Raw genomic sequence first — 27531 nt, 5'->3', positions numbered from 1 at the left:
TGCGGGATGATTCTGCTGCATACTCATTTTAGCTGAGACCAGAAAACAAGTTAGGAAGCATTATGAATTTCCACATGCTCTTGACACAGACTAAGCCTCCCTCTAACATCAGGACACACGGTGTTAATCAAGTCCGTATCTGCTGCAATGTTTCCCTCATCACATTTCTTCCTTCTGAATAATACATGATGGCCCCCACCCATCCCACTGGAGCACAGTGTTCGTGCTCCTAAACACAGCCCTAAAACTTTTCAGATAGCAGTCAAGATTTTCTGTGACTTCTATGATTTTCTCCTTGCTTTCTGGAGATGTGTGGTTCTCATCTTCACTGTTCTTACAACGATGCCTACCTGTTCCAGCTAAGTACAAGGAGAGCTGGAAAACACGGCTATTCAACTTTCTGAGCCTTACTTCAGGCTACTTGGAGAGGGCAGGAATAAACCCAGATACAGAGAAAACAAAGGCTTATTTGCACAAGCAGAAAAGAGGTTTTCTACATTATCATAACAAATATCTTGGCGATGTATTTCAACAATAGCAAAATAAGTGCAAAACCAGGAGTGCAACCAGGGTGTGGCCATGTTACTGATGGGTCACATATAGAAGTGAAAGAAAACACCTTTTGGCAACGAAATGCATCATCAAATATTAATACATATACAGAGCTCACTGCAAAGTGCTGATTTCAAAGCTGACTTTGGGATTATTAAAAAATAACAATAATTGCAAATCAATCATTTAAAATTACTTCATTCCTTGGCACCATAATGACGCCAGAAGCCACAAAAGAGCAACTGCAAAGAAAGTGAGCAAAGGGAATATGCAAAATCCATGGATTCTCAGACTCCCAAGCTGCTGAGCTAATAACTCTCTATTGACTATGTGCATGATTTTTCAGATGCTAGGTTGCTTGCTAAATTTAGATGCATTTTCATGTGCCTGGCCAAAGGTGCAGTTCTGACCTCAGCAAACTCTGATGAATTTTAGCCAGCTTCTCAGTGAAGTAACTTGGGCTTTTTAAATAACATGAGCAGAACAGTGCATTATTCACCAAATGCCTCCTTAAACATGGCTGAGCTGTCTCAGCTGGAATATTTCAAAGCAATTACCCCTTAAAGCATTGAAACATTCTCTGTGCAGAACATGGTGGTAATTTAAAATGCTTCATCTGCTATAATTACATTACCTCCAGCAGGGCTGGAAGAACAGAACATGGTACTTCTTGGTTGCTTTGGAGCAAAACCTGGACTTCTAATATAAATTGCCAGTAAACTACCTGATGACTTTTCTAAACTGAAGTAAAGGAAGTAGGAGATGGTGACATCTTCACCCTTGTTTGCTCCATGAAGGCTTGTCATTGCCTTAAATACGTAAGAAAAAAACAGCTAAAAGCATCGATTTGGAAAGTTATGGACAATGAAAATAGGAGTTTAAACCGAGACAGGTCTACTTGCATCACTTGGAGGCTCATCTTTTTAACTTGATGACGTTAACCTCGCCAAGGCCACATGGAATTTTTCAAGTGACATTTTCCTTTTTAACTTCAGATGGAAACATCTGTGGTTTGCTTTTATCCTCCCCATGTTTTTATATGATTTATAAATTTATGAAATTATTTCTACCCAGTGAATAAAATATGTCCTTCAGAGCATCACTTTGCAATGCTACAAAATGATGTGAAAACGCCATAAAAGCTATTTGCTGCCATGTGGCAGCATTATTTAAAAGAAATATGGTCGCTTAAACGGAGTGGGTAAAGAAACACATTTCTGTCTGAAAACCAGAGAACATCTGCTGTGCTGACCAGCCGAAAGCCACCCGGCCCGACTGAGGCCACCCCGGAGAGGCTGCAGCAGAGGAGGGGAGGTAGCCGCGCTGAGCTGCTCAGGCCTGCCTGGAGCTCTCTGCCGGAGGCTACTGTCCCGGCACCGGGCACAGCCTCTCCGCTTGGCCTCCAAGCCCTCGCAGAGCGACCCTCGGGCTCCATTCTGTGGGCAGCCCCGCTGCCCCTCAGGCTCCGGGGAGGAGGAGGCCGCTCCACAGACCTCGGGTCAGCCTCGAGCGGCGAATCGCCCCCAGCCTCGCGGCCCGAGGAACAGGTCTCCGGGCCGATGGCGGAGGGCGGTGCTGCGTGCACCAGGGCGGCTCCCGAGGAGGTGGCGGCCCCAGGGCGCCCGGCAGCCTGCGGGGCGGCCCCACTTCCCCCCGGGCTGAGGGCGGATGAGGTCCTGACTCGGAGGGGTGCCGCACAGCCGCCCCGCTTGTCCCGCTCGCAGCGCCTTCGGGAGCCGGCGGCTCCGACGCCGGCCCGCCGAGGTAAGCGGGGCAGGGAGGGATGAAGTGGACCCCCAAGAGCTCTCAGCGCCAGCCCGGGACCCCGACGGGGCGTGAGGCGCCCGGCTGCGGCGTGGTGTATGGGGTAGGAAGTGAAGCTGGTGAATACCGGTGCTTAGGGTACGGCAAACCCCTCTCTGGGCACTGCTGGCGGTCCCCCTGAAGCGCGGCAGCCCGGAGTGGGCAACGCGGGTTCCCGCAGAGGGGAGCCCGGCAGCCCCCCGCCATGCCGCCCGGACGCCAGCTCTTACACACAGGCGCTTCCGCGGAACAGGGACCCTTCCGACGGCAAACGTGGCCTCGCTGGGCAGAAGTGGGATTTTGCGATGCGTTGGTTATTCTCTTCGGTAGGGTTAACATGAGTCAGACCTTCGCTGTGTCCGGACCCAGAGGGGGCGAGTAGGAGATTAGTCATATGCAAGGATTGCAAAAGCTTCCCTGCAGCGTCGTGAGGCAGGTGGGATCCCGGTGGATGCACAGTGTCCTGTTTTATGTGCTGCTTTGGAAAAGTGAATGCAGGCAGGAGAGACTGCAGACCAAGAGGCCTGGCATGAGTGGGCAGAAGTACACCATGTGAATGTGCTAATCCATCCATCTTAAACTAAGCATGTAAGAAGGTGGTGCGGCTATGCCAAAGCAGCCAGTACAGGCTGCCCGGGAATGAGATTTACATCTCACTGGTGGTTGGTGTACATGGCCACATGGTTTAGGGAAGAAATAGATGTGTCTTCTGACTTTGAGAAGGCCCATCCTGCATGACACCCTCATCTGAATACCATGGAGAAGTAATATAAATACCGTCTCCACAAGTTTGGGGTAGTTTTTCAAGGCATTGTACACCAAAAGAGAAGTTATTAAATCCATTCATTGTCACATTGGGAAGATGGATCTAGTAGGGTCTTTTAGGCACCATATCATCCAGCCTGTCTCAACTGTCAATAAAAATTTGAGTGCAGGAATACAGCGTGCAAACAAAATATGCCACCAGACTGGGACAGACAGCTTGACTTTGTGAGGTCTTTTCCTGCTCTACATTACTCTGATTCTGTTATTAGCATGGCTTAAGCTTGACTTCACCCCTCAGTACTTCTGTTTGCAGGAATTTGGCAGTCATTTTTCTTCTTTGGTTCTAGTTCCCCTTTGTAAATTACATGACACACATGTTTTGTCATCTGTTCCTGACTTGCTTCTAAAAAATACTCATTTCACGCGTGACTCTCTTAATGTCACTGTTTGCTTACCTTGCTGCTGCATGACAGTAGTGTAAATGCAGTGTTACCAGGAATCAATTTAGTACATCTGTTTCATTAGACACAAAGAGGTAAGCCCCAGTGCTGCAAAGGGCTATACTAGATAACCTGCTCTACCTGTGTAGGCTCCTACTCATTTGTCTTCCCAAACTTTACAAAAGTGGTTGTTGGGTTTTCTTTTTCGTTGTTTGTTTTTTTGTTTGGTTGGTTTTGAGTTTTGAGTTTTGTTTGCATTTTGTTTAGGTTTTGTTTGCTTTTCTAGTAACTTTGTAAAGAACATGAGTTTAGGTTAAAACTTTGTTTAAAACAGAACGTTTAACTTTTTATGGAACCTGTTCAGGTCTGTTTTCCCCTGTGGGCTTTCTAAGGAGACTATTACATTTAATTGTACTTCATGCTTTGTGCAAGCATTGCTTAAAAATTGAGATAATTTGGGTTGAAATATGGATTACAAATGTCTTTTTGAGGTTTAATCAATGGATCATTACAGATAGCTGAATGATCCTTGTTTTATATTCTTGGAGAATTCTGGTCCGTCTGGGAGCACACATAGCTGGAAAAATGTACTGTCTGCAAGGGTACTTTCAGTCATTGACTGTATCTTTATTCTTTAAATACCTTCTTGTGGGTATTCAGACTCTTCTGGTGTTTGGAGGCAAATATGACTGAAAGTTTAAAGTAGTTATTGAGTAAATTGTGTTTTAATTGTTCATGCTAAAATTTCTCTATTATTTAATATGTAGTATGTTCAAGCAGGACATGATACCTTTGAAATGCTGGTTTGTTTTGTTATCAATTGTATTAATTCCAGCTAAGTTTGATTTTTACAGATCAAAACTCTGATACTCACTATATTTTACTAGTGTCTACTAGATCACATGCTGTAGCTCATGCACCTGTGAATCAGGCTGTAAACTTGAGCTTTTTTATTTTACGAAGCTTTAGAGACACATTTGGGAGGGTAACAATTTGCACAAAGGTGGCAACAGTATGAATAGAGGGGCCTGCTGGATGTTGTAACAGCTGAACTAATTCCTGCGGTCTGGGATTTCTGAGGTAGTAAAGAATTTACCCAACCCACTAAGATTTTGCTTTTGCCGTGGCTCACCTCTCCTGCTAGAAGAAATATCTTACAGAAATGAGAGGAACCAGAGGCAGAAAGCTTTCCTTCTCTTGGTATGCAGTGTGTGGTGAAGGGAGAGGTGGGACTTGGGTAAGCTGTGAATGGAGAGATCAGCTATTGCATCTCTTGGGCCCTACAAAATGTTGGGAAAACTACCAGTCTGAAGTACTGCTGGAGCTGAGAGGAGCTGGTGCCTTGTTCAAGAGAGGACCTGTCTTGACTACAGACTCATGAACATCTATCCTTTGAGAAGAAGATCTGGGAATGTAGATTTTCTTGAAAGACTGTCTGTGTTTCAGAGGTGGCTTTACAGTAATGTAGCTGGATATGGTTTTCCTGCTTATTATTCAAATACCAAAGCCTCTGTCCTTTCCTGCTCTCTCTGCAAACTACATGTGTTTTCCTTTCCTACAGACCTTTTTTTCACCTTTCATTTCAGTATGTCTGGACTTGTTTTGTCGTAGGCCTGTCTGACCTGCTGTGATAATGAAGTCATCATCATGGTCAGGTGCTGATCTGGGGTGAAAGTGAAAGGCAACCTCTAATTTGCCTGCAGCAATATAGAAGCTTTAGGTTGTTTATTTTGGAAGTTGTCTAGTGACAGTGCTAATTTGCATCCATCCATGCAGATGTTCCAAAGCACTCGTTGGACTTTATAGGCAGGATCCTCTTCAGCCAACTTTAGACATCAGTATTTTAGTCAGTCACCTGAGGTTCTGAGTCACCTTTACAGTCAACAGAGAGAAATAGATACTGCTAAAGCTTGATTCAGGTGCCCAGTTTTAGACAGCTACCGTGAATTATGCTCTGTAAAATTGCCTTTCTTTTCCTTCATTGACTAAAAAGAGCCTGGGATGACCAGGTCAGATGCAGATGGCATAGAAACTCCACCATATGTCTTTTCATGATTAGGAGTGATCCATGATACTGTAAAAATGCTTTTGGAAAAGGAAGCATTTTAGGCAGCTTTCCTTATTATCCAGCCTACTGATTCATGGCTACCCTAGAGATATTAACAGTACAGCTGCCAGTATAGAAGATAGTTTGTTGTACTGTGAAATAAAGAAGCTAGGGTGCCATGTTCTTAAGTTTCTGTAGGAGACTTTTGAGCATCTACATGAGGAACCATGAACATGTGTTCCTCATCAGCCCTCTGTTAATTTATAGCATTGCTCCTGGGCTGCCACTGAAAAGGTAACGCACATGACTTTGATCTGACTTACAACTTTAATGTGAGAGTTCAAGAACTAGTTTGAGAAGGGCTGTTTAAAAAGTTCAAATCTGTCATTAGTTTCAAAGCCTTTCTTCCAATAAAGTGACCTTTTATACCTGTGGCTAGCTAATTGCTCTCAGAATTTTTTGCTAGCAGGGGCCACGTCAGCTGGCACACAGCACTGCTCCCTCTTGTTGACCATTGATCCAACATGCCATGAGTTTAGGGTCAAATAAATTACGGCTGCATTTAGGGAGTAGATGTATTAGGAATCCTAGAAGAAGAAGAAGGTTCAGTAACAACATTTTTCTATGATGCTCTTTTGAGGACTACATACAGAGACATTTCTGATAGAAATTTTGCATGGGATGCGTCTCCTCAGTCTATTTCCGCTTATAATCTAAAGCAGGGCATGTAAAAGTGTGACATGTAATGCTGATATTAAAGGAAGAAACTCCCTGTCTATCTGCTGTCAGTGATGTACAGACCCTACATGACCGATATCACTAAAAACGGAAGGTTCTCAGTTGTCCTCAGACGAGCCAAGTGTTTTAATAAAAAATATATTGAGAATCTTGCTGTTGTATCTACACCTATCAAAGACAGTGGGGATGTATGGGGAGCAGATCTGCTGCTAGCAGCATGGCTAGTCCATCAAGCATAGAGAGAACAGCTAGGAGCTAAAATCATAAAGGCACTCACCTGATGCTTTGGTTGATAAAAATTGTGAATGACTTTCTGAGTCCCCAGTTTTAGGCAAAATAATGTGTCTGCCTAGAAGGCACCTTAACCGAGGGAGTAGGCAAGTTCTACAGTATTGTCACTTAACCTGCTGGCATCAAGTCCATATAGGCAGCAAATTTAAACTTGCTCCTCAGTGGCCTTAGTTTTGGTACTGTCACTGCATCTTCAGGTGAACCAGACTACAGACACAGTAACTTTTTTCCACCTCAGAGCAAAGTTTTGATGTATTTTTGAAGATATTCTAGTATTCCCTAACTGAACTAGAAGCCTCCTTCTCACTTCATATGAGAATTTCGTTGAAGCACCAGAATAAGGAGGATGTGTCAGCCCAAAAAGGCATTTTTGAAAGCTTATATGTTTTTTGTCTTTGATTGCAAGTTTTAAAAAATAATCAATTAAATAACAGTCAAGTCTACATTACTGGTTTCAGTGCTTTTTGATCAAATCTTGTATTTGGAAGATCTGCCATACATGTGTCTTGGAGGGCCTATGTTGCTGAAATAACTCTGAGCAAGTGAGAAAATGCACTAAAAAAAATGAACACAGATAACATTCCCAAATACCTGTGGTTACAGCTTAGTTTTGTACTTTTATGACCACATCTTCAGGACTGAGAGGAAGACAGCAGACCTAATGGTTGAGAGAGTAAATAAACATGAGCCAGTGGTTTTGGGTGCCAGTGCTGGGAAGGGATTCAGCATAAACTTAACTGCAGTTTTGTCCTATGGGGCCCGTGTTCTTCCATGAAATTCAGCAAAGCTTTTCATATTTAGATTGACCTCCTTTGTCTCCCCTGTGTCATGATGGGGTTATTGTCTCTGACCAGATCAGTCATTCCATCCCTCCTCCACTTGATAAGGAAAAAAAGAGAGGGAGGTAATGGCATTTCCTTCTCATGGAAAACCTTACAGAAGTGGAAGAATTACACCAGAAATGTCACAAGGTTCTTCTCCCGTTGTTGGATTTTCTTCCCATAACTGTTTCCTTTGTGTGGTTCGGGGCTTGTTTGGGCTGTGGCAAAGCAGCCACAGCCATTGCAATGTAACACCCATCTGTGGTGACTTCAGGCTTCCGTTTTCCTTGCAGGTCTTCTCCTGAAACCCACTGCTTATAGCTGTTTGTGATCGCTGTGCATTATATAGACTGAAAGAAACAGCTTTTCTAGGTGGAAAATTAATAATGGGCCTTGAAATTGTGTCTGGCTTTTCAGTCAGTATTGCAGCTGAGAGAAAGGTTTATAAAAAAGGTCTTAATTTGATTTTTCTACCACTCACTGTGGTACTGAGCATTATACTTTGGCGAAATACCTCTAAGTTCATATTAAAGCATTACTTGTTTCATTTGTCTTTAATACACAAACTGTATGAAACAAACAGATGGGTTCAATAGATTTTTTACAGATTTGTTTTCACCCTTTTCTTTCACTCTTATCTGTTAGGTCATTTTACACTTATCTTTTCTGCTTTCAATCTTCCTTTTCCATACCATGTGTGCCCTCTCTTAAACATTCCTGGCAGTAATAACAACATGTAATTATAAGAGATAAGGTGGTGTCTGAAAGTTTTTTGCCAATGACTGCTGTTTAGGAATAAGTTATTTGTATGTATAGACAGTTCTGTCATGGATCCTTATAGCATATCTTACACTTCCTCTAATGGCTCATTGTGGGAGGGAGTGAATATTGGAAAAGATGAGCCTTTGACTAGTCAATGTAGCAGCTCCTGCATTTAAATTTTGTACTGTAACTTTTCATTGCTTTTTATTTCTTCCTAAGCTTGTGGTATTATTTTAATTATTCCACACTTAATATGTCTTGATTTTGTAGGCAATTGGGAAGGGAAAGGATTTTCTCCCATTGTGGACCCTGTATGTTTTCCTGTCTAATCGGTGGGCTTCCTGGTCTATCAGTTTATGCTGGTTAGACAGTCCGTTCATGTGGGATCAGCCTACCATATGGGTTGTGAAGCTAAATATAAAAATCTTCATTTATTAGAGAGCCACAATACCTACGTCCCATAGCTCAGTGACCTGAGGGCAAGGGAATTCTGGGAATAGTTCAGAAGTAGCAAATGGGAATGAAATGCTTACAGCTCATCTGATCTATTGCAGGGTGCAGTTAGGCTGAGCATTCTCTTGGATCAAAAAATTAGTAAAAATTACACTATTAATTGCTGTCAGGTTTTTTAAGGCTCAGGCAGTGTCTTGCTGTCATGTAAGTTCTGTACAGTGATGTTGGGTAACTGCAAAAAATGGGAAGGAAAATGTTTCACCAACATGAGCAAACTACAGATTGTAAGAAGGAATGTGGAAACAGAACAAATTTGTGCTACTCAGACTTACACTACTCTTTCACTATTTTCCTCTCCCACCAAGGCAGGGAGTGGGAGGGATCTAGAGCTGAGATTCATATTTTCTGGTAAACCTGATGTCTACAGTTGTTTATACCTGAGTAGAGCTGAAGTAGATGCATTATCAACACAAGACAGATGATCCTAAATCATCTGGTGGTTCATGAGGTGAATCCAGCTCAGGGGACACACTTATATACAGCTTTCTGTGTTGGCCAGGAGAAGGTAAAATGGGGGAATGGAGATCTTGTTCCTGTGTGCCAGTAATCTGGCACAGAATAGGGAATTGTTTTTCTACAAATCTGTGTGAAGACACAGGACTTGAAATATGTCTCCTCTTACAATTTCATTCTACATAGAGAGTTTGTGCTACCTATATGGCTCATACTGAGGAAGTCCCCATACTGGACCATTCTGCATTAAATAATTTTGTGAGAGAGGAAAAAGATGTCCAAGTCTGTAGCCATATGGTATTTCTGTAATGTTTTTAGACTGAAGCATATTGTCTGCTAGGAGTATGTTATGTAAAATAAGCGGAAGTGGCACTGCTTTTGAGCTCCATGAAAGCTAACAGGAGCTGACAGGAAGCTGCAAGGTGAAATTCTGAGAAGTATAGAAATTGCTCTCCAGCTTTCTTCTCCCTGAGCTTGTGCTTTACACTGGGGTTTCTTTTTCTCCTTGTATAAGCTGCTTTTAACACTCAGTCCTCAGCAGCTCGAATTCATGTGGGATACATTTTCTGGAGCCCAGGATCTAGATTCTGTCTGTGCCTGAAAATGATTTTGGAGAAGAGCTCAGTGAATGAGCTGTTTTGCACCCATCCTGCATACCGTATCACTCTACACTATAGCTATAGCATATGCTGCTTGACACTGGTTAAATATTTTTCTTGTTGTCTCTCATTTCAGCACAAGAGTCCTTTGCTCTCCACTTCTTCTGGTCTTGAGTAATTTCCTCCTGACATACTGTGGACAGCTTTTAGATAGTTCCCTGTTCCTCTCAGCCTTTCTCACCTAAGCCTCTGGGATCATTTGATAATCTTGCTATCCCACCTCACCCAAAGAACCCATGGCTGCTTCTCCTGAATGCCACTCTCAGTAGGTGAGATAAAGAAGAGAGTATATGTTTGAGGCAGTGTATGGAGGAGAGGGGAAGGCTGGAGAGCACAGAGGGGGTGAATGCTGTGGCAGCATCATCTGAAGAACAGCCTCAGACTGAGTGTCCCATGGTGCTTTAGAAGCACACTAAAACTTCTCTCTTTCTCTCTCTTCAGTGGAAAATCACGTACTCAAATATGTAACACTAAAAAGATGTTGGTGTACTTGTACTCTGTTGGTGCACTCATGCGTGGAAGTTCCTGTGGTGTTTAAATTATCATCATCTTGGCAAACAAGGGAAAAATACAACTGCTGTCATCATTAAAGTGCAGCAGTGTAGCTTTCAGGTTTATGAAACCTCTGTCTTTTGGACTAATAAAGGCTTCTAAATTCGGCTCTAACTGCAGGCTTGTTCCTGTAATGCGAGTTCCCTGTGAATTTCCAGAAAAAAGGAGAACAAGCTTTCAAGAGGTTTAATTGTATAAATGGCATAGTTACAATTTCTGTGCAGTCAGTTCCATAGTGTATGTAAAAGTGTGTCTGGAGCAATCAATGGAAAACTCTAGAAGTGTTGGTTTGGGGTTTTTTTTGTGGTGTGGTCACCTGAAGATGCTCTAGTGCTCCAGGTTAACATTAGAAAAGGATTCTCTCACATGATTACATTTATCTCCCATTTTTATTTTAATAGCGAGCCAAATGTGACTTACTTTTAAATTAGGAAGGATACTTTGCAGTTTTATCAGTCTTACGGCAGCTCCTAGTGTCTTAGTATGCTTCTTTTATTCCATCATGAGCAGAGCTATGACATGTCACACCCATCACTGAGATAAGTGTGCAATGTAATTTCAACTGCAGATAAACCTACAGCCATTGGCACAGCAGATTTCCCAGAAGAGTAAGGGATATGAGTAAGAAACTGTTTTCAGAGTTATCATCTGTATGTGCAAGTTTTTTCTTGGAAAATGCCGCGCTTACCAATGTTAGGTAAGAGCAGAGCTGGAAGCAGGCTTATTGCTTTTGATCCATCCTTTCCAAAATATGAGTTAGTATTAAAACAGAAGAGAGTTACAGGGTCATGTGATGTAAGTAAGAAGAAGAAAAGTCAGCATACTAATGGCCAAATCTGATTGTGATTTTGAAAGCTTGGGAGCAGTTGCTGTTTCTACATTATCACTCCAAAACTTCAGTTTCCTTTTCCAGCATTTGCTGGAGTTAGTAACCATTTGGATTATTCTTCTAGACTGAATTCTGCAGAGGTAGATGTTCTCTTGAATTCTGTTTCATAAAACTTGACGTGAGTGTCTGTTAGGGAATTTTTACTAGACATGATGAAATAGCTGGCTAAGGAACTTCCATCTTGCCTCACTTAAGCATATGAGATATTTGGGTAGCTGGAGTTTTTCTTGACATCTAAAATCACTGTAAGAAACCTAGTTTGATCTATTTTAGACTTGCTGTCAATTGGGCCAGCAAGTTGTCTCCAACAGTGGTTAGCATCATGTGCTTCAGAAGTCAGAACAGAAATCCTGTGCTGGAAAGCATGGTGTAACCTGTCTATCATAAAAACTTTATACCAGTTCAAATTGGTGAAGCCTTTGTTTTAGGTCTTGAAACATGAAGTTTATCATCCTTGCCAGAAACTCTCTGAAATGCTAACACTTCCAGCTATAACTGCTTGTAGAGAAAACCAATTCCTCAACTTGCTAACTCACCAGTTTTTGATGATGTGCTTCACAATTGCACTGTGCATATGTCCCTGGTACAGTTGTGCAGACTTTTAGTTTCATTTACTGTCCCATTGGTTTTGAGTTACAAGGTAGGACAAGATGATGCCTCAGTAGCTTTCCTTTAGGTTTTGATGCATTTTTTTATCACACTACTTTCACATCTGTTTCCTGTGACAATCAGTTACCCTCTTTTCAGCTTTGTTCTTTATGGTGGGGCTTCCGTCACTATCATCCCTCTGTCCTCATTATCTTCTTTTTTTTTGTGCCTTTGATATGGGATGATCTATTTTGCATAGTCTGCTGTAGGTAAGGGTAGATCTCTGATTTGAGTGATGTAATCATTGGGCTACTGGTGGGTCTCTCCAGAATAGTACAGATTTCTTCGTTCCACCCCAGGAAGCATTTAAGCATGAAGCGTTATCAGAAAGTTACAGTGCTGGTAGGGGTCACCTGGATAGTCAGACAGGTAGTGTTTGTTTTGGTGGACTTGGTGTTCCACCACTTAGGCACTGTAGTGCAGGGACTAGGAGGTGAGGTGTGCTTTTGATCTTTCTGTGTGATTTGTAAAACTGTACTTCATGTATTTTTACCCTTGCTAGATGCATATGTAACAGTTTAAGAATGCAAGCAATGCCTTGAATTTTTAAGAATAACAACAATGCGTTGAATTTAATGAATATGTCCTAACTGTTCACCATACCACTAAGTGGACTGGTTCGTAATATTGTTGGTAGCATGATTCTGTTGTATATCTTTGTTCTACTGACACTATACTGTCCTCATTACTTTTTTGTTTGTGGCCCTTAGGTTGATTAAACTGCATCAACTCAACTGAGACTGAGTTGCAGAGATGGTAATCTCATGTGCGATACCGTTGGTGTTTCCTGTTCCGTATTGCACAAGCGCTTTGAGCTTGTTTTCAAATTGCAAGTGAAGAAACCTTGTTACCATGTGACTTAGACCACTCTTCCTGTTGAAAGGGACTGTCTTTCACTAACTCTCACAGCTATCAGATTGTAACAGTTCAAACTCTGCTTGGTATAGTACCATGCTTGGGTTTTTGAGTTGTACCATATGAGCACCATGTCAGCTTTCATGATATTTTTTCATAGTTTCTTTTTAAGCAGGGTGAATATTGTGCCATTTTTTTACTACTCCTTCTGTTAGCTTCCTGCCAAATGATAATGATTCTATACATTTTCTATGTATTGTCATAGACATAGTGCTATGTCGTCTTATGTCAGCGTGCAAATCACAAAACTTTCTTCATTCTTAAAAAAAAAGTTGTTCTATTATTCTCTCTAGTATCTTAACAAATAAAAATATATGTAACCATGCAAAAATCGCATCCTGATTTTAATGATAGAAGGAAAGGCAGATCCTGCTTCACCTGTCAGTGGATGACACTAAATAACATAGGTGAAGTTGTACTTAACCCTGGTAAGATCGTGCATCATGAGACTGAGTGCAAGGGCTGTTTCTCCATTCTTGCATCTGAGCAAGAAATTTCTCAGTATTTTTCTTTGTTGCTCTTGAATACTGGACCATCCCCATGGGAAAACAATGTTGTTCACTATCAGCAAAGTACATTCTCATGCACGCGCAGCAAATTGGACCAAGGAGTATATGCATCCATCCCTGTGGGCTAGCTTGCTTTCTGTGGATCTGCCAAATTTCGCTGAGTTTTGAAGTGAGATAGCTTCACTCCAGCTTCCCAGCACATAGCTCAAAGAATGTATAGATTTACATCTCAATTTCAAAATAAGGGTATATAGGGAATAGGTATTTAGGAGAGGGAAGAAGTTTTGTGCAGGTCTGTTGTCAAGTTTAGGAATCCAGTGCACAGGAGTTTTGTACTGTCATCCAGGGCAGGAGGGCTGGTTCTTGTGAAAACGAAATGGTTGGAGGCCCCTCACAGGGCACCTGAATGGTTGCAGGTAGGTCTTTGGAAATGACAATAAATCATGTGACAGAGAAAAGACCATAAAAGGCAGACTCAAGCAGGTAAGGAGAAGTAAGAACAAATACACAGAAACCATTTATTAAGGTGAGCTGAAATGCAAAGATGTTAGAAAGAGTACAATAAAATAAAGGGTTTTGCTATTCTCATCTTGATTTAGATTTGAATTATTTTTATCAGTAAAGAGGCTGCTAAATCTGAAATTGAAAAGGCAAAAAACCAATAGGTCTAGGAGGTCTGGGGGCCTTCTGGTAAATGGTGGAGTGAATAAATGTATTGATAAGTCAAAATACAATGAGTCGATATGTATGTATCATATAAACCTGTGAGGGGTTTAATATGTGTAAACTAAATAGTGAGGCTTTGTGGTAAGAATAGCAAGCTGAAGAGAAAATTCCCTCACCCATTAGATATACAGTATAAGGAAGGTGGGAGTATTTTTTAAGAGGGAAAAAAAAAAGGTTTTTCCTGAGATCTCACTGCAGATTTGAGAATGTGAAATTTGGTTGGAAACAAAAGGCAAGGAAAAATACCTTTGCCTGTATGCTTGGTGTTACTTCAAAATGCAGTCTAGAAAAAATTAGTTTGAAAACCAGTCACTTTTAAAATAAGTTAGGTTTCACATGTATGCCTTCCCACACGCCCCTCCTTAGTGTGCTTATTCTTAACAACCACAATTTCCTCTTTTTAATTCTGAATATTTTGTGCTTGCAATCTTATGCATAACATGAGAAACTTACTGTAAAAGTACTGTACTTTTTTTTCTCTTCAATGTATTGTAATTGATAGTGATTTTAAGAGTTACCAGTATTAGTACTATATACAGAATAACCTGACAGACAAGTTACTCTTTAGTGGATATAGAGGAGGACTGAGTATGAAACTTGATATTCTTCTGGGGACTTTGGTAAATCTTTTCCCGTTTTTTGTTAATGATAGCTCGTACACCTGTAGGTTTCACTTTGAGTTTCTGGTTTGAATAAGCTCAAGGTTATTTATAAAAGTCAAAAGAATTTGATGGTCTAAAATGCAGCAACATCTTCCTCAAATGGGATAGTTCAAAAATCTGTGTCCTGCCTTGTCTGTTTGTTCCTTCTGTGGCAATCAAATAAAAGAAACAGAAGTTCCTGTGGAGAGGAGTAAAAGAGGAGGAAACTGGATGGATACTCTTTTGCAGTTCTGCATTTTGGTGACTCGATTTACTGTCTTTTGTCAAGCTTTTCTAGCTCTTGACAAAACCTGTGATGAATTTGCAGGGTTCTCATATCAGTTTAAGAGATCATTCAGTGTGTTTTAACATAAGAATATTTCCAGGGTTTTTGCTGATTGTGATGTTAATTTTGTCTTCCTGAATGCAATCAGTGAAAAATCAAGAGAAAAGAAAGATACCAGTAGGGGCAATGTCTTGGTGACAAGGTGGCTTTATCAGCCTGGTGATGATGATGGATGTCTGTTCATTGAAACTGGCAGGTATTTCCTTCTCAGAACATATGCTCAGGCCTTCTCCCTTCCCCTATGAGCCTAAAGTAAAAAAAAAACCAAACAAAACAAACCCTAGTATTAAATATCATTTATTTGAATTGAGCTCCCATTTACAGTGGAAGTTCTTACAGAATTCCTTGCATATTGCTTTTTTTGTAAGATTACATTTTTTTCCTTATGAATTAAATGTGTCTGAAGATTCATAATGTCATATAATTGCAAAGAAGGAAGCTCTAAATTTACTAGAACCTAAAAATCCTGTGATTTGGTGAAAATAGTGTATAGTCTAATATTTGCTTCTCTGTCTCCCTCCCCTCCCTTTTTTTTCATTCACTGCTGAGGAAGGTTCTTAGTGTTTTGTTTGGGTTTGTTTTTTTCCCTTTTCAGACAAGTGTTACTCCTCCTCTTGATGAGGTCTCCTCATTGTAAACCAATAGTATCTTTCTTTTTTTTTTCCCCCCATTTTTGTATTTCTATTCTGGAAAAATATATCAAAGCAGAATTTCAGTTTGTTAAAGGCACCAGTATGAAGACTTTTTCCTGCAAGTAGATCTAGCCAGTGCTTAAAAACCCCACAGAAATATACAAATGGTTAGAGCCAATAAAATTTTCCTAGCAGATACTTTGTTCTCTTTAATAAGAAAACAGGAAAATGTAAAATTATTCAGTATTATTTAAGCCCTAATGAGATACTTGTCAGTATGAACTGAAGCTCCCATTTTTTGTCACATAATAAATCTGACTTCGCTCTGCCTGATCAAATAAGTGTCATTTTATCTATCCTTTTCATGAAAATTGATTTTCCAAGTGCCAGGTGTGTAGGAAGCTACACAGCTGTTGGTTCAAATAAATGAATTAAGATTCAGTAGTATTCAGCCACTGTACTGCTGACTCTACAGAAATGGAATTTTACATAGAAGTTTCTGTAGGCTAACTGTGAATCAGAGAGACAGAGTGAGCCATCCAGTGTGGGGTTGTCAGCTGGATATGAAGCAGATAACGTGACTTTAGCTCTCCATTCACTCTGTCAAGTGTGACATCTTCCATTACATGGGCATAACTGTGCTGTCTCTACCACCGGGCTAGGGTTACTCTCAGCCTGGCCAACCATATCCTATTATGATGTCTTTAACTGCATCGAGTTCCCAAATCTTTAAGTCTTTGATTTCTGGGATCTGAGTGAACTGTGAAAGTTCAAAGTCCACTTCTGGGTTGCCTGTGACTTGTTATACCAGCTACAAAAAATGTAAGCAGATAGGATGTGCCTGAGCCTGACTGCTGAAAGCGGTAGATATGTACTCCTCAGGAGTTCTGGTGTCAGAGCTAACACAGATGGTAAGTGGACAAATGGACAGGCCAGTCTTGCTTGTGTTGATGTCAGAAAGATCAAGTCCAAAGGAGACAGATCAGCTCAGATTGTTCCAGTATTAACTATCATATTAAAGACATGCTACCACATAATTCTCAAACAACAGATGCTGACTTCAGTGGTTCAGTGACCTTTATTATTTAACTGTGGAATAGTTACATGATTTAAGATGTTCTGTTAAATGAAGAGCAATAAGATGGAAGAACAAGATTCCTGCTGGTCTTCCTTTCTTCCCAGGCTTTATAATCATTAGAGTTGTTCCTGTCCTGTTCACTAGCACACTAGTGCACTGGCACACTAGTGCACTGGTATTTGAAAGCGAATGGAGAGAAATGTTGAGACAAAAAGTTGGTTTCGTACGTAACCATAACCAGGTCCTGCGCTAGATAACACCTAATAAACCTGTATTAGTCATCTAAGCCAAAGAAAGAAGGCTTTCAAGATGAAGCATTCAGGAGTTTTTCAATCTTAAACTTTGTTTCCCTCTCAATCTCTTATAAGCTACATTTCTTTGATGTTTAAGATACAGCCATGGTTTATTAGCTAGTGACTTCCTATGAAATGTAAATAATACAAGGAGGTTGTTGAAACTATAGAAACACAGAATAGTTAGGCTTGGAAAGGACCTTAAAATCATCTAGTTCTACCCCCCATGCCATGGGCAGAGACACCTCACCCTAAACCATCTCACCCAAGGCTTAGTCCAGCCTGACCTTGAACACTGCCAGGGATGGAGCATTCACAGCCTCTGTGGGCAACTCATTCCGGTGCCTCACCACCCGCACAGGAAAGAATTTCCTCCTTAGATCCAATCTAAACTTCCCCTGTTTAAGTTTTAAGCTGTTACCCCTTGTCCTGTCACTACAGTCCCTAATGAAGAGTCCCTCCCCAACATCCCTATAGGCCTCCTTCAGATACTGGAAGCTGCTATGAGGTCTCCACGCAGCCTTCTCTTCCCCAGGCTGAACAGCCCCAACTTTCTCAGCCTGTCTTCATACGGGATGTGCTCCAGTCCCCTGATCATCCTCATGGGCCTTCTCTGGACTTGTTCCAACAGTTCCACTTCCTTTTTATGTTGAGGACACCAGAACTGCACACAATACTCCAGGTGAAGTCTCACGAGAGCAGAGTTAGAGGGGCAGGATCACCTCCTTTGACCTGCTGGTCAAGCTCCTTTTGATGCAGCCCAGGATACAGTTGGCTTTTTGGGCTGTGAGCGCACACTGAAGCTGGCTCATATTCAGTTTCTCATCAACCAACACCCCCAAGTCCTTCTCCAAAGGGCTGCTCTGAATCTCTTCTCTGCCCAGCCTGTAGCTGTGCCTGGGATTGCTCCGACCCAGGTGTAGGACCTTGCACTTGGCATGGTTAAACTTCATAAGGTTGGCATCAGCCCACCTCACAAGTGTGTCAAGGTCCCTCTGGATGGCATTCCTTCCCTCCAGCATATCAACCTAACCACACAGCTTGGTGTCATCGGCAAACTTGCTGAGGGCGCACTCAATCCCACTGTCCATGTCAGCGATGAAGATGTTGAGCAAGACCGGTCCCAACACCGATCCCTGAGGGACACCACTCGTTACTGGTCTCCAGCCGGACATTGAGCCATTGACCACAACTCTTTGTGTGTGGCCATCCAGCCAATTCTTTATCCACCAAGTGGTCCACCTATCAAATTGATGTCTCTCCAATTTAGGGGCAAGGATGTTGTGTGGGACAGTGACGAATGTTTTGCACAAGTCCCTAATGAGTTTAGAGCCCAAATGTGTGTTGAGGCGTACATAGGATTGAGATCCTTCTGATCTGTTAACAGTTATTTCTGAACTATGAATGGAGTGTTTTGCAAGTCATGAACAGTTGTTTTAAAGTTAATTGGAAATGCAGTATAAAGGAACCTTGCATATCCTCTGGTTTTGGCCACTGCTGGCTTTGAAGTGAACTTGTGATGATTCCTTGTCTGTGATTTTTTTTTTTTTCTTTCAGATGGAGCAAACCTGTGATGATATAGATGAAATGTTCAGCAATTTACTTGGGGAGATGGACATGCTGACTCAGGTAAATTACGGAGTTTTTTATCAAGATGAGAAAAATAGCTATTATGTGTTAGAGAAAAGAGGTGACTTTTCTACATTTTTCATGTACCTCCACTCTGAATAAATACAGATACACTGTAGACTCTTTATTTGAAAAAAACCCAAACAAATAAGCAATTTAAATTCTCCTGGACTTGATCCAAAGAAATTGAAAGATCCTGTCAAAACAGGAAGAGTTTGAGTGAGAATTTTCAGGAATGAATGCTTTGCACACATGGGTAAAAGGGATGTAGCCTGAATGTCAAATGTAAACTTTGGAAATGAAAGCCACATTTTGAAGATACGCATAAGAGTAAATCTTTAGATATGGCAAAATATTGAGCTGCTAAATTAGGGTAGTGTCGTGGTTTAAAACCAGTCAGGCAGATCATTCACTCACTCCCCCCCTTCTTTCCCTCCTCCTACTCCCGGAGGGACAGAGAGGAGAATCAAAAAGAATGCAACTCCCTCTGGTTGAGATAAGAACAGTTTAGTAACTAAGGTATAACACAGATCACTACTGCGACCACCAATAATAATAATGACAAAGGAAATAACAAGGGAAGAGAATACAACACCTCATCACCAGCCAACCGATAACTCCCCCCCCTCCCCCCCAGCCTGACCAAGCACTGACCGATACCTTCTCCAACCCTGCAGTCCCAGCCCTTCCAGGTAACTCTCCGTTACATCCTGGGCATGACGTGCTGTGGTATGGAATACCTCTTTGGTCAGTTTGGGTCAGGTGTCCTGTCTCTGCTTCCTCCCAGCTTCCCCTCCTCCCTGGCAGAGCGTGAGGCTCACAAAGTCCTTGGTCAGCCTAAAACATCATTGTTATCAGCTCTGTTCCCAGGCCGAAAGTCAAAACACAGCACTGCACCAGCTACCAAGAAGGAAAAAAAATGACTGCTACTGCTAAACCCAGGACAGGTAGCATTCAAGAATATGGAGACATTATTGCCACTGCTGAATGCACTCTTGAGAGGAAACTATAAAACAGCGCGAGCGTACTGCTAAACCTATAGTCATGGAAAACGTCCTGCAAAACCTGATGAAAGGAGAATTTTTATTTCTTACCAAAAAAAAGTTTTCTTTCACAAAGTCAGTAACTTTGTTGTAGTTTAATAATTTTATTCTTGAAACCACTTAAGCTGTTATCTTGGATTCTGTGTGAGTTTGATTGCTTACAGACTCTGATTTGAGGGGTCCTTCCTCTTAGTGAATCCCAGTGTTTGTCAAACTGGATACCAACAATTCTGAGCCACTGAACAGAAATTGTGCATCAGCTGTTTGAAAGCCAAAATCTAACTTGACATTCTTAGCAGTGAGATCACAGTACTTTGCCCCTTGGTAGTCTTTCTGCTTTTTAAGGGCTTTTTATAACTATGCATATTTATTTTATATATATATGTATATAAAGGGGGAGGGGTTTAGGATAGCTTAATTTCAATATTATGCCTTGAAAATTAACAAAAGACTATGTGTCATAAATATTACATCCTCAGATTGGACACAGCACTCTAACGAGTGCAGGTGATGGGAACAGAGTGAGAGAGTGAGCCCCTTCTCTCTCTGCTCATAGGTGCAGTACTGGGTAGGACAAGCTCCTAAGATGGAGACTGACTCTTCCTCCTCTCTGAAGTGCTGACATCACCTCTTACCTCAGCATTGTATGGGAAGAGGAGACAGGCATATCTGAAAGCCTGAAGACTTTCAGCTAACAGACTTATGTCTGTTAATTCCTCTAGATTCTTAAATTTCCAAAATGAGACTGTGGATAGTTTTTTGCTCTTTTTTGTCAATCTATCTGTTCCTAAAGTAAGTGTAAATGATAGAAACACACAGAAGTGCCTTCACATTGCATAAAAAGGCTGAAAAATAAATGCAAATTCAGAATTGGACCTTTCTGCTATTTTTATGTACTACTTTTTTTTTTCCCCTTAATATTTTACTGTTTTTTCTTCAATTTCCCTTTGCATTTGCTTTCTTCTTTTTATTTCTTTCCTACACTTTTATGGCCATTAAGAGATGCTACAACTTCTTGATAGGTTAGTGATGAAAGTGTTCCCTGTAAGCTCTAACAGTCTGTTTCATCAGTACATTTTCCTTTCTCTCTTTTTCGTGGGCATCGTAAAACTATCTCATGTTCTTAATTTCTTCCTCTTCCCCTATTTATACAGTGTCTATTTTTATGACAGTGAGTATTAAACCAGAAACAGTTTTTAAAGCTATCACTGCTTTAATGTCCAGCTCTGTATAACTTCAGAAGAAACCAGCGTATCCTGGGTGGGAAATAGGTGAAAAGAGCTGCCAAGAAAAATATTTGCATTAATTTTCATGGAAAACACCCTTCAGTTTCAGGCAGCTTTTAAGGAGTGTAAATGCTCTGGTACAAATTGAGTATGAGCACCAGTAGACAAGCATCTCACAGGGGTGTATGAACAAGGATATAGCTTGTAGGATAGATGAAGTAATCCTTCCGTTCTGCACAGCATTGGTAAGACCTCAACAGGTAAACTGTCCAGTGTTAGCACAGCGTTTTGAGAAGCTGGATTACTGGAGAAAATCCTGAGGAAAGTAATGGGAGTGATGAGAGGGAAAAGAAACCATCAGTAAGAAAAGATTGCAGGAGGCTGTTTAGAGAAGAAGGGAATGATAACAATCTTAGAATACATCAAAGGCAGCATCAGAGCAGAAAGAAGTATTTCTTTCCTTATGTGCCCAGAGAGCAGGACAACAATGATCTTCAGCTGCAGCAAAGAAAGTATAGGATGAACATCACAAGAAAGATTTGATGGGAAGAACAGTGACCTCGGTAATGAAGCAGTGGAACAGGTTGCCAGAGGTGATGGCGGAGTTTATGTAATAGGAAGCTTTTTAAATTAGGTTAGGTATGCGTTTTTCAGGTAACACCAAGGCATAACTGACCTGCCTTAGGACAGGTGCATGGTCCTGTCCCTTGAAATTACTTTCAGTCCTGTCTACAGTGTTTGTTTATTAAAGATGTCACTTTTCAGATTGTGGAAGGGAGAATGTATCTTTTTCTGTCTCCATTGTATGCACTTTTCCTGACTTGTCAAGCACTGGTTCCAAGCCTGCTTCCTAAACAAGAAGTGACAAACTAGGAATTCTCTATTTAACTATGCAGATTTGAAGTTTGTATTGCAAACAGCAGCATGTTTTGTTGTCTGTTGTGTTTGGGATTTTTTTTTTTTTTTGCAAACATCACGATAAAGCAACAGCTAGATTACATTTAATAAATAGTAATAGTAGTAAATAAAGCACTCTGGAGCAAATGGCACTGTAGCTCAAATGTGTACACAACTAAACTCTTTCAGCACTCTCCCCATCCACCCCCAGGGAAACTCCCCAGCAAACCCTAAAAACCAGTCTGGCTTTATCCACTGTCTCTATTAGAAATAACCCTAGCCTCTGCTGTTCCCCACACCAAGCCTGTCTGTTGCCTGACAGGAGCTGCAGTTGGTGTGGGTATACACTGTATTGAGAAGCATTCAAACCATTAAACGCCTGGCATGATAGTGAGACAGTGCTTGAACCCTTGTTCTGGCCCTATTCTGTTTACTGATCTAGGCATAATCCCTGAAACAAGTGTATGTCATTCTGTTGCTTGAAGAGGAATCAATTTCATTAGACAAATTCAGGTGGTTGATTTACAAATGTTAATCTGTAATAGTAGTTATGTCATCAGATAACCTTGGTTTTTTTCTTCTACCTTTAAAGAGTTTAGGAGTGGAGACTGTACAACCTCCGTCCCCCAAAGTGTCCAACAATGAATTTAGCTTTACAGTTGGTTTCAAAGATTTAAATGGTAAGTAGCTGAATGGACTTTCTGCTTTTTATGCTTGTTTAAAATACCTCACAGCAACAAAGGAGAAGAAAAACTTCAAATATTCTTAATTAAAAACAAAACAAAAAATGTTCTGCTGGATGGGGAGGTATATTTCTGTCTCTCAATTTAAGAAACTTTGAAGGGGCCAATTCTTTTTAAAGGAACATTGCTCAGTCTTATATAGGTGTCAGACTTGAAAATGAGTGCAGAGGAAAACAAAGATGAGAGGTCCCCCAAATAACTTTCTGAAATGCAACCTTTCTAATGTGAAGATTGAACTTAATAGAAAATGAAGTTCCTCAATGTGAGGTTAGAGCCGCATAAGCATTTTTGTCTAATGAAAGTATCAGCTTCAACTGCTTCCACTTTACATTGCGTTTTCTCATTCTGGTTCGTACTGTTGCTTTTGCGTGTACAGCTGCTTGCTGGGGGTGTGTGGCAAAATAAATGAGGGAATTTATTCGAGTTTCAAAAAAGAATGCTCCCTTTGGTTTTGTTTGGTGGTGGGTGATTTGTTTATTTTTTGGTTTGGTTTGTTTTTCTTTCTTTTTTGCTGGGAGCTGGTTGTTTGCATTTGCGTTTGCCTGAGCTGGCTTAAGCCTGTGTTTTTGTCCCAGAATCAATTCACTGTTAATCTACCTAATGTCTCCACCAGCAAAGTGGGAAGAGGCATGTAACTGGAGAGCCAACTTTCCCACTGAAAAGAAAAGCTTATAAAAATACTCTGTTAGTACAACAGGTAAACAGAGTCAGTCTGGTGATATATTCATACTTAGTCTGATGAATGACATATTCTTTGTTGGACTCTATAAGCATTTTTTGGTATCTTGTTCAGCATTCTCAATCCCTTTCCAGAACCCCACTTAAAGCTTTCCCAGTTTGTGATAATTTTTTTTAATTAGATTCTTCAAAGAGATTTAAATCACTGGATCTCTTGGCTAAAGAACCATTCTCTTCTAGAAAGTTGAATTATCCTACAAGGTGTTATTCCACAGGATCTCTTATACCATGGCTGGTTCAAACAACCGAAAAAGAAATCGCGTATGAAGTTCCAGTACAGGATTTTATCTTGTACTCTGACATTGTAGAAGACAGAAAGCAAAAGTTACAATATTTACATTTGGTTGATAAGATGCTTTTGAAAAGAGACTGTCTTGTTTGTTCTTTGCTTAAAGAACAAAACCTGCATATTACATGAGGTATGTCACAGATGTTGATCACACAATTACCGATGGGCTACAAATGATACCGTACGATTTCTTGTGTCTTACAATCCTCTGATTCTGCTTCACGTTAACTTTAGAGTGGTAGAATAGCAGTAATATATGAAGATGTTCTTGATCTAGGCCTGAATTACATGGTTTGTTTTGTGCTATACCAAAACTTGCTAAGCATTTATGTATGTACTTATCATAAGTAGATGGCTTAACAGCAGCTAGTGGAATTTCTTGAATTCGTATCACGATCATGTACCCAGAAATCTTTCTGGATCAGGGCCAGGTTTGGTAACGTCATAAGAGCCAGAGGCTGTATCAGTGAAAGTAAAGCTTCCTGTCCTGTTTAATTTGTATTCATAGAGTTCCTTGTACTCTGAACTTTAGTATGACCAGATTAATGGCTATTTCTAAAACACATTTATTTCTTGAACCCATTTAAAATGTTGTTTCCTTTCCCATAACCCATATATCTTACAGTAACCAAGTCTTCTGCAATTTAGTCTCCAGTGAAATGGAAACAGTGGTTTGCATTGCACTCACTCTGACACATTTTGTGATTTTCTTTACAGAATCCCTAAATGCCCTAGAGGACAAAGACCTGGATGCTTTAATGGCTGATCTTGTAGCAGACATAAATGATGTTGAACAGAGAACTTTACAAACCCAGAAAACTTCTGGCAGCCAGCAGAATACACTCACTCAGCCTTCAACAGGTTTGGATAGTGACATTTATGCTAAATTAAGTCCTGTTACTGGACAGTTTGGGGATGACTTGCTCCCTCCACCTCCAGACCCTGACTTAGACCTTCCACCACCACCACCACCTCCTCCTACTGAGCCACTCACCCAGGTAAGCCTGTTTTGAGCATTCACAAGTTCTTTTAATTTTTCAAGTGGTATTTGGCATTGGAACAGCAGTGCATATCCCAGCTAGAAACACAGAAGCTGGTGGAGCCAAATTCTTAGGTCATGTAAAAAGGACATTAGGAAAACCTTTTCCATTTCAGGCAGTGCTGTAGCACTGGAACGGGTGACCTGGAGAGGTCAGAAATTCTCTTTCCTTGGAGGTTTTCCCAACTTTGCTAGGCAAAATCATGGCTGACATGATCTAATGTTGTTGTCTGTTCTTCTTTGGGTAGGGAGCCAGACTATGGACCTCCAGACCTCTCTTCCAGCTGCCACTTCCATGATGCTGTGATCTAAAGTTCACTGAAACCAACAGTGATGCACAGTTCTTTCCTTTGAGTCTTGTACTGAGCTGATTTGCAATTAGCTGGCATCCTTCATTACCTGAGATCAAATGAGATTTCAGAGTGAAAAGGGATATACCTGCTAAACACAACTGGAATTCTATATGCAAAAGCATAGCTAAAATTCACTTCTGTCTCCCTCAATTAAAGTGTTCCTCTGAGATTGTGTGCTTAGTTAACTCTCTAGAAGTGTTTTCTTGTTTCTTTCCAGATACAGGGAGAGGGCAGAAAACGATGGGAACAGGAGGTAGAGGCATTAGGAAAAACACTGCCAGCAGGTCAAGGGAGGTAATTCTCCCTCTCAACTCTTGTGAGGCCTCGCCTGAAGTGCTGTGACTAGTTCTGGGCTCACCAGTACAAGAGCTGTCAAAAGCTCCTGGAGTCCAGCAAAAGGCTACTGGAATGATTAAGGGTCTGGAGCATCTCATATGAGGAAAGGCTGAGGGAGCCAGGTTTGTTCAGCCCAGAGAAGAGAAGGCTCAGGGCGAATCTGATCAATGTGTATAAATATCTGAAGGGAGGGTGTCGAGAGGATGGGGCTAGGCTCTTCTCAGTGGTGCCAGGTGATAGGACGAGTCAATGAGCATACACTGAAACACAGGAAGTTCCACCTGAACGTAGGGAAGAACTTCTTTACTGTGAGGGTGACTGAGCTTGAGAATAGCTTGCTCACAGAGGTGGTGCGTTCTAGGTGACTCTGCTTGAGCAAGAAGGTTCATCTATATGACCTCTGGTAGTCCCTTCCAACCTCAACCATGCTGTGATTCTGAGGAGTCTGTCTGCAGTAGTTGACTTCCTCATGAAGGCACTGGCTCTGCTTTCTCCCACAGCCCTTGCCTCATTTTCTGATACAGGTTGTATTCAAATACTGATGGCATACCCATTGTGTGGCTTACTGTCCTCAAAATTGCCTATAGGGCAGTTACACAAGTTGCAGTATGAATGATGAAGGTAATAACCATTTAAAATTAATATGGATAGAACTGGTTTTAAATTAGCATTTAATGTCTTGGTTAGTATTTGTTTTGACATGACATTTCTGCTCAGTAGACTGAAATGCAGCTAAAAATGGACTGTATTTTTTCCCCATGTTATTGTTAGCCAGGATTCTTGATAAGTGATTCTTGAACCAATCAGGGCTGACATTTTTATTAACACTTCTGGTTGGAGTCAAGAATAGTGTTAATTATTCCCAGTGCACCTCTGATACTGAGACTCTTATTTTCTGACCTTTATGTGTTGTGAGAATTAAGAAGTCCAGCCTTTCAGGGAAACATAGAGCTGTCTCATAAGTTTCTATCAACTCAGCTGTTTCTTTTTTAAACTGTTCTTAAGCTAACTAAAGCTTCTACGTTTTCTATTACATTATCTGGATAACTTTTATGTTCTTCTGTTTGAAGATCCAGAAAACATGGTGATGATACCGTAGCTGGAAAACAAATCTTTTAGCCTGTCAAAAAATTTCTCCAAGAGTGCTGAAATTTTGTATGATAGCTTACTGACATTGGATCATTTCCTTTTCTACATTAAGACAGACAAAAGTTGTGAAAACATGAATGTGAGAGTGCTCTTGCACAGATTTGTGCATTGTGTGAACTCTGTTCAACACAAGTGACATGCGGGTGAAGCCTGAGTTATATCTGCTTAAAATTTTCAGCAGGAAGCCTGTCCACACCACACTCAACCACTTTGGTTAAGATGCTTTTCCTAATTCCTGCAGAGAGGTGTTTTGAGATGGTAAGGAGAGGGCCACGGTGTGAGAAGCTATGAGCTCTTCCCTCTGTAGAACAGTCAGCCTTACTCAGAAAGAAATATTTGTGCAGCAGCTTCTGTTCAAGTACAGAAGCTGGTTTTGGATTCTCAAAGTTAAGCATCTCTGAGCTGCAGATGCAAATTTCCATATCTGTGGAGATAAAATAAAAAGGACTTCTTTTAACTGATTGTCTGGTGTTTATAGCAGAGAATTTGACAATAGCAAACATGCTTGAAGCCATCTCTTTCAGGTTGCACACCTCACCTTGTATTTTTGACAACCTAAAGATCTTAGTATCTCAGGGAAGTAGTGACAAGACAAAAGATGTTTAATTCAGCAAGTTAGTCAGGAGTACTTTAGTTATGTTTGAACTTGCCTCTAAGCTTGGGGTGAAATAAGATAACCTTCTTAGTTCTTCTATTGCTATGGTCCTATGATATCTCTGTAAGAAGGAAGTGGAGGCAATGCTTAGTTAGGCCTAGCTTCTTGCAAGTGCATCTCCCATGATTATAAGTACAGAAACTGCGCTTTTCCAATTCTGTATGTGACTGGGGGAGACTACTGGAAGGTAGATGACAAAAAGAAATGGTTACAATCTGTAGTCACAATCTACCGGTCACAGAGGCAACAGTAGGCACTAGCATCTGGTATGGGTACCTAACTTCGATCAGCTGAATCTTGGATCACAAACCCCACTGATATTAGGAGAGAGGCGTGGTATTGATACAGCTGCTTTATAAAA

General features: G+C 41.0%; 1 protein-coding gene across 1 annotated transcript in view; it reads left to right on the top strand.

The window, feature by feature from the left end:
* The first annotated feature begins 2095 nt into the window (after positions 1-2095).
* The window catches only part of APBB1IP (amyloid beta precursor protein binding family B member 1 interacting protein), a 63269-nt gene continuing 37833 nt past the window's right edge, over positions 2096-27531 (top strand). Inside the window, exons 1-4 of the mRNA XM_062633552.1 lie at positions 2096-2316; positions 18631-18702; positions 22461-22548; positions 24356-24636. Coding sequence (XP_062489536.1) covers positions 18631-18702; positions 22461-22548; positions 24356-24636 — 441 coding nt within the window. The 5' untranslated portion in view covers positions 2096-2316. The remainder of the gene's footprint in view (positions 2317-18630; positions 18703-22460; positions 22549-24355; positions 24637-27531) is intronic.

Source organism: Pezoporus occidentalis, unplaced genomic scaffold (assembly GCF_034315485.1).
Source record: "Pezoporus occidentalis ecotype Australia unplaced genomic scaffold, CSIRO_AGI_Poc_V1 ctg40, whole genome shotgun sequence".
Lineage (NCBI taxonomy): Eukaryota > Metazoa > Chordata > Aves > Psittaciformes > Psittacidae > Pezoporus > Pezoporus occidentalis.
The sequence above is the reverse complement of the archived record's forward strand: the minus strand, read 5'-3'. Positions and strand labels throughout refer to the sequence as shown.